Here is a 16,303-nt window from a genome sequence, read left to right as displayed (position 1 = left end):
TTACCTCTTATTATCTAGATCTTACAATGTAACATATGGAGTACAAAATTTTAATTTATTATCATTTAGTAAATATCTAGAAACCATATCTAGAAAGTATAAGGAAATTGCAATACGGTCATACAAATGGAATATAAGGAAATTGCAATAGCTCTTGATACGGATGGTCAAAGTTGTGCATCTATATGCACTTAACTTTTCAAGAGTCAAAACAGTAGGTTTTTACAAAACTGAACTCAGAGAATTATAAATCTCCTACTGATCATATTGTTAAACAAAAAGGTCTAAGAGCAATTTGGTGCAAAACAAAACAAAGGAAACAATTTGAGCTTTAGACTCATTTGCCCATGTAGTCAAATATGCATCATTATCCATCGAGCTATCGAACCAAGGTGTCCATCATTCTGCAGGGCCCTGATTGTATCGCCTCCAACTTCACCGACTATCCCAGCATAAATATTTGCATTACGAATTCTCTGCTCATTGCCCTTCTGTATGATCTTCCTCAGTCCTATAATGCAGTATGCCCGTGTCACGATGTTGTTAAGGTACTCACAGAGAGGCTGGATGCAACCTAGGTCCACCAACAAGCTGGAAAATAAACATTGTGAGTGCACGTCGATAAGATAGAGATAACATGATGCAAGAATCACAACAAGATAGGGAGAGTTAGTATTGTAAAATATGGAAGAACATTGCATACTTAATATCTTCAACAGTTCCATGCCTAACTGCTTGTGCAAGAATGGAGACAGCCAACTCTTTTACTTCGACATCTCCAAATCCATCTTGTATTATTTCAAGAAGCCGATGGATTATATGTTCATCAAGAATTGCCTGTTTACAGTTCAAAATTGTAATTCCATATGTTTGAATTATTGGCCAAACAATCAAGAAATATTGGGACTAGGATTTTAGCCTGAAGGAGGTCATTTGGAACATAAATAGTAATGGAAGTTTATTTGCAGCTTCGATACTCAATATTTTGCAGGGAAGATTTCTGTAGGGGAAGTTTGCAGCTTCAAGAAAAGTATAGCACGAAGCAAGAGTGCAAATATGCACCATATATAAGAAAAATTACTCCATATAGATGATGTACCTGTACACTGACCCGTCTGTAGTATATTATAGCGAAGATTGTCTTGCAAGATTTTGCTTGATACACGGGCTCATCATAGAGGTTTTGGTTAAGTGCTTGAAGTAAGTCTTTGTCCATTAGAACCTAGATTATGAAACATGTAGTCAGGGGAAGTCATTGTTAGGACAATATGCAAGAGCCAAAAGAAAACAGTTAAGATTAGAAACAGGAATATCATAGCATGAAACCATGAAGATTTATATTCTACTTAGAGCTTGTGACTCAGGCACAAGCACTAGTTGAATAATGAACCGAGGAGAGCATGGCATTTCTGAGCCTGTTAGCCTCGATTGTAGTAGGTGCAATCTGAGCTCACAAATCACCCCTTGAAGTAGCATACAATTCTGTTACCTTGAACATGAAAGCTATGGATGAGGGCCGGGGGTACCTGAAAAAGAGCTTGACTGGATATCAGATTCCGGAAAATTAGATGAATAGCCTCATCAAGTTCTTCGCTTGTTCCTCTTCAAATACAAGGAAGATGCAATGGTTAATACAAGCTAAGATTCAAAATCATGTAGGACGTACTATGAAGGTAACTTACTGCATGAGCAACAATAGACTTTCACATAACTCTGCATTCACATAATCCTGAAGTCGGTTAGCTATCATCAGATTTTCCAAAATGTAGTACAGGGCAACGCAAGCATCAGTAATAATCTCAGTATATATTCCAATTGGAATGTGAAGTAGTAGTAATCTTCGAAGACTTGGAACCAGAATTTCCACCTGCAATAAGAATTACAGTGTATATAACTTGACAAAATTACAAAAGCTTGAAACATAGTCCTAGATTCCAAGAGTTTACTCTCTTTTACCAGATGAACTTCCGGTAATGGATCTCCTGAGCATAAACCTGGCAAAGATTGAACTCCTCTGTACAACAATGTTGCTTCTTCAGAGCCTTGGGATACAGTAAGCATAGGTAGTTCTACTAGTGGTTCAAGCAAGACTGTTAACTCTGTGGCAGCACCATGCTTAAGAAGCGCGTCCCTGTACTGTGGTGGGAGGTCCTGGGCACATGCCATAGCTCCCAGTGCCTATTGTCCAACAGAAGAATGATCAGGTTCAGCTAACATAACAATCTTCAAATGACAAATTTGACTTATGTACATAACAATTATTTTTCATCAATTAAGTTTTCACAATTCCAATAGATGAATGAACTGTTAGTATTACCCTGACTTTCACTGTAATATAGCGAGAATGTAATAGTCCAACAATTATAGGAGCACCACCATGATCGATAATTTCTTGAGCTTGCTCAGGAGACTCATTTATCAGTTTGTAGAGTACTTCTACCGCAGTAATCTAGAAAATAAGGCAATAGATCGACATCATTTATACTTCAATATAAACAGATTAATTAGCTAAAGAAAATTCATGCTTAAAATTATTAGTCTTCTAGAGTGTTAAATCAACTTGAACATAGCCTGGACAAGTTCCAAGAAACCGCAGCAAATGAGGGACTATGCCACGCTGAACTAAGGCTTGTGTTGCAGCATGATCCTCTGAAAAATAAAACTCGAAAACATCAGTTTACAGCAAATTAATCAAGCAAGTAATGTAGGATTGTAAGACAATGATTCACAATACAATAGAACGGTCCATGCATATATATTTCATACTTAGTTGCACCATGATGAACTCCATCTTATGAACTGCTGCAAATTGCAACATAAAATCCCCACTCGAAATGTCATGAGCTATGATGGGTACACTGTCAACCTGCCAAAGTACGTAAATACTACTAGATTACATTACATTCAGAAGCTGATAGTGAAGCCAGAATTTAATTAAAAATTTGATACTCCCTCCGTCCTTTAATTAAATTTCTACTTCTCTCACAAGACGGAGGGAGTACATTCCGACTATCTCATATCATTATATGTATTCGAAGTCTAGAATTATATAAGACTGGACCTTGACTTGAAACCCGACCCAAAATGGTTTGGTTTGGTTTATGACTTTATATTAGGTTAAGATGTACAAAGTAAACTAAATGTGCCCAAAAACTAAAAATGGGTCAGATCAACCAGATCTAGCTAACTTGGTGCAACTAATAATTTTGATCATCATTTACTCGATCATTTAGTAGCAAACTCAAGAAATTTAATGGAAAAAAATACAAACATTTGTAAGATTACCCACACACTTCATTTATTTAGGTTTTTATCAACATTTAACACACTTCAGACTAACCAAAATCTGCCACAATATCTTAAAAATACAGACGAACTTTCCCCATTTACTACCAAAATTGTGTCAATATTAAGCAAATACACTACTACATGTAATAAGCTAGATATATATTTATCAAAAAAAAAAAAAAAAAATGCAATCTTTTGTGTTCTTCAGATAAACGGGACGCTAAAAATCATTTAAACTACGTAAATCTTTTTTAAAAATACAATATTTTTTTTGTGTTTTTCAGTATTATTACATTATTACCCACAACATCCAAGTAAGATTTTTTCTTTTTTTATCAACTAGGGATCGAACCTTAGCTTAATAACTATCATAAAGATTGAAACTTTATTAATTTTCTACAAAATAAAGCTGAAAAAATGATAAATAGGAAAGAAACATACAATGGTTTGAATCTTTTGAGGGTTACCAATGGCAGTCTGCAGGTCATATACCACAAAGAAATACTTGGCATACCTCTTTACGTGAAGTATGCAAGCTCTGATTGATTTTCTTTTCTTTTCTAAATCTTCAATGTTACGTGCTTTCATGTTCGAGATCATTGCAAATGGCCTCATTTTTCTTGACTCAACAAAAAACCCTTCCTTTTTTCTTCTTCAAATGCTAAATGGCTAGTAATAATATGAGGGTTTTTGTAGTATTCTACAGTGTAATATGAGTAAATAGTTTTTGTTAGGACACAAAAATGGTTTTTCTAACCTATTGGGTCGGAAACTCTCACATGTCCTCCCGACCCAGGTTAGCGGGCTAGACACTTTGGAAGTGAGGGGGAAGGATAAGGGAATCCCCACCCTCAAAGTGTCTCTAATGGGGTTTGATCCCACAACCTTTTGGTTGTGAGATACAAACTTGACCACTAGAACAAGCTATGCTTGGTATTTCTTTGTTACACTATACCCTTCCATAAAATGTAAATGTACAAGTATATATTACTTACTTTGTACGTAGTATTTCACAAAATACCCTTAATATTACTAGTCATTATTTTTGTGTATTATGAATGTTTTTAATTACGGTTTGATGGAAGTTTGAGTTGCTCAATGTTTAGACACTTTGATCATTAATTTCACCATTGTATGTAGTACATTATATATCAAAACAATATCATGTATTCACGTGGGATCTTAAGTTGCTCATGACATTTGTCTTATACGAAACAGTTTATTTATTTGCAACCCACGCAAATTAAAAGTGTTAAAGGTTTTGTTGTATTTTGAGCTTTTTAAATATTACTAGTCATTATGTTTGTGTATTCTGTATGATTATATGGTACCAAATATATCAAAATTTTATCTTGTTTTGAGTGATTAATTGCATAAGTTTCAAAATTTTATTACGGAGTACTTTGTAGTATAAAGCAAGTGAAATTTTGCATCAATTACTTTCAAAATTAAAGCTTTACTTTACAATTTTTTTTCAACAATTTTCATCAATCCCCACTTTTATTTCAAGTGAGAAATGAGAACACAAAGTCATTGTTCTTCGTCGATACCCTTACTTGCCCTATTACTAGTTAGTTGATCCAAACATACCTAGTATTATTACTATATTGTACATAGTACATTAACCTCTCCAAAGGTGTGGCAATCAAGCCATAACGTTCTTCAAACCTATCACTTGCGAAAATTCAGAAAATCCTAAACAGTAAAGTATTTCTTTTTAATAACATAAACAAAACTATTGATAGCAAAAGGAGCACAAAAATATTTTGAAATAAGATCATGAAACTAATCTGCAACCAACTATACATCACATTCTAGTGTTTGAGTAATATCATCTTTAAACAGTAATTTTAAATATGGAAGAATGCGAGGGAGTATAGGCAAGTCCGCCAGGTTTACACTCATGAGATCAAAAGCAATGCTAGTTTTTTCCAAGTTGATCTCACTGCTAATTGAAGGAATTTTAGGATACCGTTGGCTGAAGTGTGTAAGAATGATGCGATACACACCAGCAGAGCTTCCCACCTCCAAGGCTTCTTTAGAGGTGCTGTGATTTCGGGCTATTGCCTCCTCCACAAGGTCATCTTCAAAAGTCGCCTGCAACAATGAAGTTCAGCTATCAGATTATACTCTATTTAAATTTATTTTTTTTTTTAAAAAAATACACTCATCATTAGGAGAATTTGAACAAATGGGACATTTATATTGTTAGTTGTTACAGAAAAAACACACACTCAAGCACAAAGTCTTCAAAGATTGAACCCACTACTACCTCTTTGTATAGAACTGCAAGAAAGCACCTTTTAAGAATATATTTCCGTCAAATGGCACACAAGTACACTTTTCGGTCCTTTGTTCCACATTTTCCTTTCCTTTTTAACTTAGCTCACTCATGACACGTTAAAATTACCCACTCTCTCTCTTTTCCTCAACTCATACAGTTCAAATCTTCTGCCATGAATACATCATTCTCTCAAATCTCAACCATCATTTTGCCTTTCCCGTCCCTATGCTACCAGCCTACCACCCCTGCCTTTCTCCTCACCAAGACCCATGAAATGGAACTCAAAGATATCCACTTTCTTATAATTCAATCTCTCTTATTCCTGTAATGAACCTCGTGATCTCCATTTTCGTTCCACCCCCAAAAATTTCTCACCTCAAAATCAATCAAGATGGAAAAGGAGCCTAAAATTGACTGTGATATTCACCTAGTTTCACACATTCTTTGAACAAATTTAGGTACACTTTTGACAACATCCAACAGTGGCATTAGTGCACACTTATTCAATATCAAACTGAACAAAATCAAACCAATTAAAAGCCAAACAAAACATAAGCATCAAGCATGCTTGCACAAAGCTGTCTGCCTGATAGCAAGGACTACCAAATTAATTCCCAATATCGATTAATTTTTTCCTATTCTAAATAAGAGTAAGGCAAACATTTTAGACTATAAAGATCCAGGGAAAAGGGGAGCAATCCTATTAAGGGGTTAGAAAAAATTTCCTGACAAATGGACATGCACTCGGCCACTTTTTTCTGTATACTCATTTATAAATCAAGGGAGCATACATACCTCGTGTATAAGAAGAGTTGCTGCTTCAGCTGCCTGTATTACTTCAGTGCATGGCCTAGTGTCACCAGAGTAGACAACCTTCCACCCTGGAATCAAAGCTCCATCATTGTTGACTCTTTCCCTTGCTTTCAATATAACACCAAATGACTCAGGACAATGCACAACAGGAAAACTTATCAATCTTTCCAGCCCCATTTCTTTCAAAACTTCACTCAAGCTCTTTTGTAAACCATAATCTACACAATTATCCACATAAATATTTGTTTTCTGTCTCTTAGAGCACCTCTGCAAACATCCATCCTCCTCTTTTTCATCATTCACATGCTCATCTTTCGTGCAATCAGATGAAAAGGTTTGGCAATTTGTCAACACAGGACCACGCTCGAACGTGTCCCATGAGGCTTCAGAGGTGCTTCTGCAGTCAAGGAACTGCATATCTATATCTTCCAGATCTTTGTATTTATTCAGGAATGATTCAAGGTACTTGGGCCCAATGACATGTAATGGTTCATGAGGGATTCCCTTCAACAAATCACGTCGCAGAGCAAGTATCCTCACCAAACCAGCATGATGATCAGCATGGATATGTGAAATCCAAATGCATCTTAGGTTTTTTACAGCATCAGCAGCACCATCCACGCCATATCTGTAGAGAGCAAGGACACAACAACTCAATAACAGTACTGAAGAAAACCCTATACAGTAATACAATGCACTAGCTTGGAAATATACTACTGTCCTCCACCCCCCCCCCCCCCCCCTTCCCCACCAAAAAAAATAAAAAATACACACTTTCCTCAAAAAATATAAAGCAGATCACCTTCTTTTCAGTTGAGCCAGTGTTCCTTCACCACAATCTAGGAGCAAGTTACCTTTGGCGAAAAGATTAACAAAGATAGAGCTAACATTGCGATATTTAGATGGCTGGGATGAGCATGTTCCTAGCAGCACAATTTCTGCATCATCTCTCCTTATATTCTCTAAACAACCAGGAAGAGGACTTTGATCCAATGATAGATCTCCAATCAATCCTTCTCTATCTTTTGTGGGATCCCTTTTGGCCACGACTATGGGCTCACACCAGAACTGGCTGATTTGCCGGGCAGCTTCTACAATTTCTGGACTCTCCAGCAGTAAATCACTAATGACTTGTGAAGAGGGTATCAAATCCGGAACATTTGATTTATCCAAGCCTAGTTGAGAGTGAGGAAGTAAAGTGAACTGTTTGGTAACCAAAAAAAATAAAAGTCAGATTGTGGAATTCCAGAGAGGTTAAAAAAAAGGATAAATACCCAGAAAAGCACTCTAGACAAGCCAGAAAAGAGAGGAAAACAAGATTTTAAGCACCTTGAGAAGATTTTCTGCTAATACACTATCACAGATCCATTTAATAGGCTCCTGCAAAGGTAAATGAGAAATTTCTCAGTTTCCATTTTCAACATTCTCTATAAACTACTTTATATTATGGGAAGTTGAGACAACAGATACTAAAGTAAACTTCAGAGAAACCAACCATGCCCATTTCAGCATTTTGATGCTCATGAGACTGTAAGGCAGGAGCTGGGAAAAACTGAGGACACAGGTAACTTAGCTGGTTTGTGATCCTAGCACTAGATTTTAGAATCGGTATATTCATGTTCTTCCTGCACATACCATGGTCTCAATCAGCATACATCCAATAACTTAAACATAGAAATGAAGAAAGATGTAATACAAGGAAGGGAGGAAGATTTCTCAACTACAAATGAAGGATTGAAACAACTCACATTGAATATCCAGCCATAACATGTTGTACTGAGCCAAAATTCTTCATCCAGTTCTGATAATTTATAGTTTGTACAACAGAAGCAGGAGTAAGATGGACTACACAATTCACAGTTTCAAGTGCTTCACCTGAAAGTTTTGCATAGTATTTACCAAGAGATTGGGTGATAAATAGCTTTCCTGCATGAGATTCAGTTGGGCAGTCAACTATGAGTACAACAGGGCCTTGGATTGAAGGGTCTATCACATCACTGGGGTGAACCTAAAAGCAAGGTAGCATATATAAACAGAATATACAAAAAGTTCCATAATGAAAATCTGTTTCCTAGAAATTCTCATATAAAAACTCACCATGATATCTAAGCGATCTGACTTGACAGATTTCCCGTTTTTAAGTTCTCTGCGCTTGGGTCCAGGGTTTAGACCAAGGGCTTCAGCTTTCTCATTGTGGAACTTCCCTTTAATTTCGGCCAACTCACAGATGTAGACAACAGACACATCACTAGGTTTTAGGGAGGAATCTTCAGAAGTACATGGTTGTAAGAGAACTGCTGAAACTTTGACAGCTGCACTTCCACAAACAAAGAAAGGACCTTCAGGCAGGCTTGAAGCAGTAGGAGATTGAGCATCTGAAGACAGATTGACTCCAAACCTGTCCGCACAGATGGAAGCATGTGGAATGAAGGACTTGAGTGCATGAACCAATGGTTTGAGATTTGATGGACCCCGTAGCTTGACCTAGCAGTCAAAACCTCAGCACAGCATATAGAATAAACTCACATAATAGCTCATTATACAGTTTGCAAGTCAAAGAGACAGCAAAGTTGGCATCATGACTCATGCCAATACTTACAGAATGTCCTTCTCCAATGCCAGCCAAAGTTAGAAGCAGCCCTGTCCAAGAAGTCATTGATCTTTAGAAGAACCATAAAACAAAGACTACAGTCAAGAGAACAAAATAAATGTGAAGCTTCTTTCCTCATTTACTCTCATATTAATTAAAATTACCTCAACAATTCATTCTATATAGAGCAAGCATAGTTTTCAAACATATAATAAAATAGAAAAACATGAATAAAAAAGTATGGCACAAAAAGAAAAAAACCTGGAAGTCCACCAACTGTCTCTGAGCAAACACGAGAAAGACATATATAATCTATCTGAAAAGGCATCACAGACACAATATCCTCAGCAATTCAGTATGGAAAAAAAAAAAGCCACAGAATACTCATGAACATTCAAAGACTATAGCAATATACCTTTGATAGCTTAATCTTATGCTCTGCACAGAATCGTTGTAATCCCTACAGTGAGATTAGACATAAGTGTTCATACATGTTCGAGAAGTATTAATTGAGCAACAACTTAATCTCATAATCGAAATGGGTGTTCCAAACAAAATCTTCTAGCAATACAAGGCTTTATCTTTACCTCTCCAGCATTAAATATAATCCGGAAATTATCAAAGAAGAGCAGAATTGAAGGCAGTGTGTCATGAGTATCCATACCAGTTCCTAAAATCTGCTCCAAAAAAACAGAAACCAAACCATGTCACCAAAAAAAGAAGAGGACTTTCCAGTACAATTAATTCAATCAATCACAAAAAAACAGAATTGAAGCAACAAGACTTCTATGACTAGCATTAAACTCACTATCAAAATACTTATGTTTCACAATAAGCTCAACAGTAAAAACTTGCATTTATACCTTTTACCGGCACCTTTATCATTTTCCAAGGTACACTTGTACCAAGGTTTTATTTCTTCCTCATTTTTGGTTTTGCTTTTTGGAAAATTTTGCACCTAGAGCTCAGTGTACTCGAGAACAACTAAGAATTTATACCGCATTTAGCAACCATACCCTTTATTCACTCGCGTATTACATAGGCCTTTTTTTCCCTCTCTTGAAACAAGGATAATGCTAAGTTTGTTGGGAAATTAAGAAAATTAGGATAATACATATTAAGAAATTTTTAGCAATATCTAAAACCTAACAATCAAAAAACTTTTTCAATTGAACAATATGCCAGCATATAAACAACTGAATTTTATTTTATTTTTTTAAAACCATACAACTAAATTAATAGTTTTTATCAAGTTCACAAATTTATAGTAAAACTATTGAATACAAGAAAATATCAACAAGAACATAAATTTTACACAGTATATAGAGAGCGAAAAAATAACCTGCACATAGGCATTGGAGGACTGGGACTCTTCTTGACGATACACTTTCATCTGCTTGTTTCGTTTCATTGCTGATAATTGCGAAAGTATAAAATTAAGAACAAAAAATTCAAATATCAAGTTGAATTCATTTCATTACCATAAAAATAAATCATTATCCATATAAAAATTCAATATTGTTAATTGGAGACTATTAAAAATTGCAAAAACCTTAATTGAAAGAATTACAACTAGAATCAAAAGCCCTAAAATTGAATGCGCAACAATTTCTGAAATTTACAGAAATTCAATTTGAATTTGAATGAGTTAAGCAGCGAAACATTATTTACCTTAGTGAGTTATTGAATTCAAATTCAGGAAAAAGTTTGAAGGTGAGAAATTTGTTAGCTTTTTTTTGAAGGGCTTCTTCGATGGCTTAAAGTTGAAGTGGAGCTACTATGTATATATGTTGGGCGCGAATTTTGGTTGGTGCCGAGTCCGTGCAGCGAATATGGGTGAGGGTGTGTCGAGTCTATGCTACAATGTGCATAGGGATGGAAATGGATTGGGTTCGGATCATCCGTCACCCGCATCCATCCGTTTCACCCGATCCATCTGTCACCCGCATAATACATCACCCGAAATCCATCCATCCATCCACCATCCTCGGGTGAAACGGATGGGCCGGGTGGTAAACGGGTGGGTGAATAAAAATTAATTTTAGATAAAAAAAACTTGAGAAAATTATTTTGACCCTTTAATATTAAAACAACTATTGTAAAATAATTGTGATATGTCAAATATTAACATAAAAATAAAATATAATCGTACCATACAACTTCTAATATGTAAATATTATATATGTATAAGATATTTATATTTATTTTTAAAAAATAAGAATATTTATAATACTAAACGGATGGATGGATGGGTGACGGATGGGATTAACCAACACCCGAATCCAACCCGATCCATCATCTGGTTCACCCGTCACCCGTCTCTCATCCATATAAACCGGATTTTTCACCCGTTTAATACAGCAGATGGACCGGGTGGTCGGATCATCCGTTGGATATTTCCATCTGTGCAACTTGCAACTGTTGCAAGTGCCTGATAGAAGTTATGAACAAGTTATTTTATGTTACCAATATTGTTTTAGAGCACTGCAGAATATGGGTGGGGAGTGTGCCGAGTCTAGCTAATACGCAAGTGTGAACACAAGTTATGAACAAGTTATTTTAGATTGTCAATGCTGTTTAAGAGTAGTGCGCAATAAGGGTGAGAGTGTGTTGGGTTTTTGCTAATGTGCAAGTGCGCAAAAAAAGCTATAAATAAGTTATTTTATTATATCATTGACATTGATGTAGAGTGTGCTCTACTTATTTGTCTTTTTTCCTTAATTAAAATTACTTGAAGTAAATCCAACCCATCTAGAGGTGATTATAACATCAAAATGGGCCTTAAATATTATATCTTCTGCCCTAACCCACAAAAAAAAAAAAGTAGCAAGCTAGGCTTTTCAGACCGGGTTCGGATTTTAAACTAAAATTGCGGTTTTTGGCCTGCCAAAACCCGCCCTGTTTTCAGGCCGAATTGGGTAAGGCTATAGTTGATCACCTCTAAACCCAAACCCCCGACATTGGTTTTTTATTTTATCTATAACTTTTCATATTATTAAGACGCCTGTCACATTTATTTTATTTTATTTTTTTTACTAACCAAGAAAACAAAACAGTTACAGACCCTTCCTTGCTGCTTTAGCAAGTAGGTGGTCTTTCTGCACTCTACATCTGCTAACCTTCCTTAGAACAAAGTGCCTAATGCTTTGTTTGTTTTGTGGGAAGGGAAATTGTAGGTAGGATTGGGAATGAGAATAAAATTGGTGTATTCCCATGATTTTATTACTTGGGGGGAGCAAGTAATAGAGATAGGGATTGGGAATATATAGAAAAAGACCATTTTGCCATTAATGAAAGCATAATGATATAATATTAGTAAGGGTGTTATTGTAAATTTGCTACTTATTCCCAATCAATTCCCTTCACACCCCAAACAAGGGATTGTCAATATTTTATTGAATTCCCAACTATAAATCCCAATCCCATTCCCAACCCTTTAATCCTCAAATTCCCATTCCCACTTGCCAAACGCCTCGTAAGAGTATTAGTTGCCTGCTTTATTCATGAACTACCTGTTTTACTTCCCTTCTAGCTCTTCTCTCTTCGATGAATGCGATTACCAGCTCCTTAGAGTCCGTTAACATGGTCACCGATCTTCCAGCTAGAGCCGGTCTTTGTAAGGCCATCAATGCTGCTTCTGCTTCTGCTACCCAAGAACTCTTGAGTTTGTGGAGTTGGCTCTATTGAGGTTGTGAGGAATCACATAAATTCTCTCTTTAGACTTCCACTTCATGCTAAAATCTGACGCCAATAAATCATTCACCTCTTCCTTTTACAATCAAAGAAACTTAACAAATCCAATTGCAAGCTTATCAAGGTCAGCTATTCAAAGTTGTGCATCGAATTGCAATTAGCTTTTCAAGAGTCAAAACAGTAGGTTTTTACAAAACTGAACTCAGAGAATTAAGAAATCTCCTATGAGCAATATGTGACTATCCATGTAGTCAAATATACATCATTATCCATCTAGCTGTTACTCCAACTTCTCCATCATCCTGGAAGGACCTGATTGTATCGCCACCAAATTGACCGACTAACTCAGCATAAACATTTACATTACCTACTCTCTGCCCATTGCCCTTCTGTATGATCTTCCTCAGTGCTGTAAAGCAGAATGACCGTGTCACGGTGTTGTTAAGGTACTCACAGAGAGGTTGAATGCAACCTAGGTTCACCAACAAGCTGGGAAATAAACATTATTAGTGCACGTCCATAAGGAAGAGATAAAATGATGCATGAATCGCAACAAGATAAGGAAAGTTAATAGCGTAAAATAAGGAAGAACATTGCATACTTAATATCTTCAACTGTTCCATGCCTAACTGCTTGTGTAAGAATAAGCACAGCAAACACTTTTACTTCGTCATCTCCAAATTCATCTTGTATTATTTCAAGAAGCCGATGGATTACATGTCCATCAAGAAGTACCTGTTAACAGTTCAAAATTATAATCCTTACATGTCCATAAATTTACAACAACATCGTAAAAAGACAAAAGTGGGATAAAAGTTGAACATATAAGAAGGGGCAACGAATGTGTAATGCCATATGTTTGATTCATTGGCCAAACAAAAAATATTTGGGCTAGGATTTTAGCCTGAAGGAGGTTGTTTGGAACATAAACAGTAAGGGAATTTTGCAGCTTCGATACTCAATATTTTGCAGGGGAGGTTTCTGTAGGGGAATGTATAACACGAAGCAAGAGTACAAATATGAACCAAATATAAGAAAAAGTACTCCATATAGATGATGTACCTGTACTCTGACCCGTCTGTAATATATTATAGCAAAGATTGTCTTGCAAGCTTTTGCTTGATACACGGGAACATCAAGGAGGTTTTGGTTAAGTGCTTGAATTAGTCCATGGTCAGTTAGAACCTAGATTATGAAACATTTAGGCAGGGGAAGTCATTGTTAGGACAATATGCAAGAGACAAAGGAAAAAGTTAAGCTCGATTGTAGTAGGTGCAATCTGAGCTCATAATCACCCCTTGAAGCTAAGTAACATACAATTCTGTTACCTTGAACATGAAAGCTATGGATGAGGGGGTACCTGAATAAGAACTTGACTGGATATCAATTTCCGCAAAATAAGATGAACAGCCTCACCAAGTTCTTCATTTGTTCCTCTTCAAATACAACGCAGATGCAATGGTTAGTATAAGCTAAGATACAACATCATGTAGGACAATGAAGGTAACTTACTGAATGAGCAATATTAGACTCTGACATAACTCTGCATTCACAAATTCCTCAAGTCGTTTATTCGTCAGTCTTTTCAATATGTAATGCAGGGTCACGCAAGCATCTGCAGTAATCTCAGTATATATTCCAATTGGAATGTGAACTAGTAGTATTCTTCGAAGAATTGGAATCAGAATTTCCACCTGCAATAAGAATTCCAGTGTATATAACTTGACAAAGTTACAAAAACTTGAAACATACTCCTAGATCCATGAGTTTACTCTCTTTTACCAGATGTAATGCCTGTAATGGATATCCTGAGCATAAACATGGCAAAGTTTTAACTCCTCTGTAAAGCAATGTTGCTTCTTCAGAGCCTTGGGCTACAGTAGGCAAAGGTAGTTCTACTAGTGGTTCAAGCAAGACGGCTAACTGTGTGGCAGCGCCATGATCAAGAAGTGCATCCCTGTACTGTGGTGGGAGGTTCCGGGCACATGCCATAGCTTCCAGTGCCTATTTTCCAACAGATCAAACAATGATCAAGTTCAGCTAACATAACAATCTTCAATTGGCAAAGTTGACTTATGTACATAACTAATTAAGTTTTCACAATTCCAATTGATCAATGAAGTGTGATTACCCTGACTTTCACTGTAATATAGCTAGAATTTAATAGTTCAACAATTGTAGCAGCACCACCATGCTCGATAATTTCTAGAGCTTGCTCAGGAGATTCATTTATCAGTTTGTAGAGTACTTCTGCCGCATTAATCTAGAAAATAAGGCAATAGACATCATTTATACTTCAATATATACGGATTAATTAGTTAAAGAAAATTCATGTTTATAATTATTAGTCTTCCAGAGTGTTAATCAACTTGAACATAGCCTGGACAAGTTTCAAGAAACCGCAGCAAATGAGGGACTATGCCACGCTGAACTAAGGCTTGTGTTGCAGCATGATCCTCTGAAAAATAAAACTCGAAAACATCAGTTTACAACAAATTAATCAAGCAAGTAATGTAGGACTGTAAGACAATGATTCACAATATAATAGAACGGTCCATGCATATTTCATACTTAGTTGCACCATGATGAACTCCATCTTATGAACTGCTGCAAATTGCAACATAAAATCCCCACTCGAAATGTCATGAGCTATGATAGGTACACTGTCAACCTGCCAAAGTACGTAAATACTACTTGGTTATATTACATTCAGATTTTGATACTTTAACCTTCGGCTACTACATACCTTCTGATTTAAGGTCGTGCATTATATTGACACGACCTATTCCGACTATCTTGTATCATTAATTCATCATATGTACTTGAACCCCACCCAACATGGTTTGGTTTTGTTTATGAATTTAGGATAAAGACGGCCAAATTAAAAATGGGTCAGATCAACCAGATCTAGTTAACTTGGTGCAACTAATTTTTATCATCATTTACTCATTTAGTAGCAAACTCAAGAAATTTAATGGATAAAATACACTTTTTTGTAAGCTCACCCACACACACACTTCATTTATCTAGTTTTTCTTTATCAACATTTAGCTCTTCAGATTAACCAAAATCTGCCACAATATCTTAAAGATACAAACTTTCACCATTTGCTACAAAAATTGTGTCCATGTTAAGCAAATGCAGTACATGTAAGCTAGATATTCATAAAAAAAATGCAATCTTTTGTGTTCTTCAACTAAATGGGACGCTAAAACTAAGTAAATTTTCTATAAAAATATATATATATATATATATATATATATTTTTTTTTTTTTTTTGTGTTTTTCAGTATTAGTATATATTACCCACAACATCTAAGGTTTTTTCTATCACCTTGCTAGATTTGTTGACTAGCTTGGCATGAGGCTAGGGATCGAACCATACTATCATAAAAGATCGAAACTTTATTTATTTACTACAAAATTAAGCTCATAAAAATAATAAATGGGAAAGAAACATACAATGCTATGTATCTTTTCAGGGTTACCAATGGCATTCTCCAACTCGTATTCCACCATGTAATACTTGTCATACCTCTTTTGGTAGAGTAAGCTAGCTCTAATTGATTTTCTTATCTTTTCTAAATCATCAAAGTTACGTGCTTTCATGTTGGAGATCTTTTTAGATGGTTTCAT

At 35.8% G+C, this 16,303-nt stretch overlaps 3 protein-coding genes across 4 annotated transcripts; all 3 read right to left on the bottom strand.

Annotated features, from left to right (window-relative positions):
• Positions 1-353: 353 nt before the first annotated feature.
• Positions 354-3,903, bottom strand: LOC145642539 (importin subunit alpha-3-like). Its single transcript, XM_081693745.1, has 11 exons — positions 3,730-3,903; positions 2,767-2,866; positions 2,561-2,649; positions 2,318-2,449; positions 1,957-2,178; positions 1,683-1,867; positions 1,527-1,602; positions 1,391-1,444; positions 1,100-1,222; positions 704-837; positions 354-591 (listed from the first exon to the last, which is right to left on the bottom strand). Exons 1-11 carry the CDS (start codon positions 3,901-3,903, stop codon positions 354-356), a joined length of 1,527 nt encoding a protein of 508 aa, XP_081549871.1.
• Positions 3,904-5,052: 1,149 nt separating this feature from the next.
• On the bottom strand, positions 5,053-10,723 carry LOC145555576 (tRNAse Z TRZ4, mitochondrial-like). 2 transcript variants are annotated; one of them, XM_081617312.1, is made up of 13 exons: positions 10,647-10,723; positions 10,318-10,388; positions 9,563-9,652; positions 9,391-9,435; positions 9,237-9,291; positions 8,985-9,025; positions 8,483-8,869; positions 8,134-8,393; positions 7,881-8,010; positions 7,715-7,765; positions 7,188-7,588; positions 6,368-7,013; positions 5,053-5,385 (listed from the first exon to the last, which is right to left on the bottom strand). In XM_081617312.1, the coding sequence occupies exons 2-13, from the start codon at positions 10,384-10,386 to the stop codon at positions 5,089-5,091; spliced, it is 2,472 nt and encodes an 823-aa protein (XP_081473438.1). In that variant the 5' UTR covers positions 10,387-10,388; positions 10,647-10,723; the 3' UTR covers positions 5,053-5,088. The 2 variants fall into 2 exon arrangements, with proteins under 2 accessions (XP_081473438.1, XP_081473439.1); XM_081617313.1 differs by having other exon boundaries at positions 8,483-8,863.
• A 596-nt stretch (positions 10,724-11,319) lies between these two features.
• Positions 11,320-16,303, bottom strand: LOC145642538 (importin subunit alpha-like). The gene is made up of 12 exons (XM_081693744.1): positions 16,130-16,303; positions 15,240-15,339; positions 15,038-15,126; positions 14,800-14,931; positions 14,451-14,672; positions 14,181-14,362; positions 14,029-14,104; positions 13,731-13,853; positions 13,270-13,403; positions 12,953-13,157; positions 12,488-12,655; positions 11,320-11,406 (listed from the first exon to the last, which is right to left on the bottom strand). Exons 1-12 carry the CDS (start codon positions 16,301-16,303, stop codon positions 11,320-11,322), a joined length of 1,692 nt encoding a protein of 563 aa, XP_081549870.1.

This window comes from Chenopodium album, chromosome 8 (genome assembly GCF_948465745.1).
Source record: "Chenopodium album chromosome 8, dcCheAlbu1.1, whole genome shotgun sequence".
NCBI lineage: Eukaryota > Viridiplantae > Streptophyta > Magnoliopsida > Caryophyllales > Amaranthaceae > Chenopodium > Chenopodium album.
Note: the sequence above shows the minus strand (reverse complement) of the source record. Positions and strands in the feature narration are given on the sequence as shown.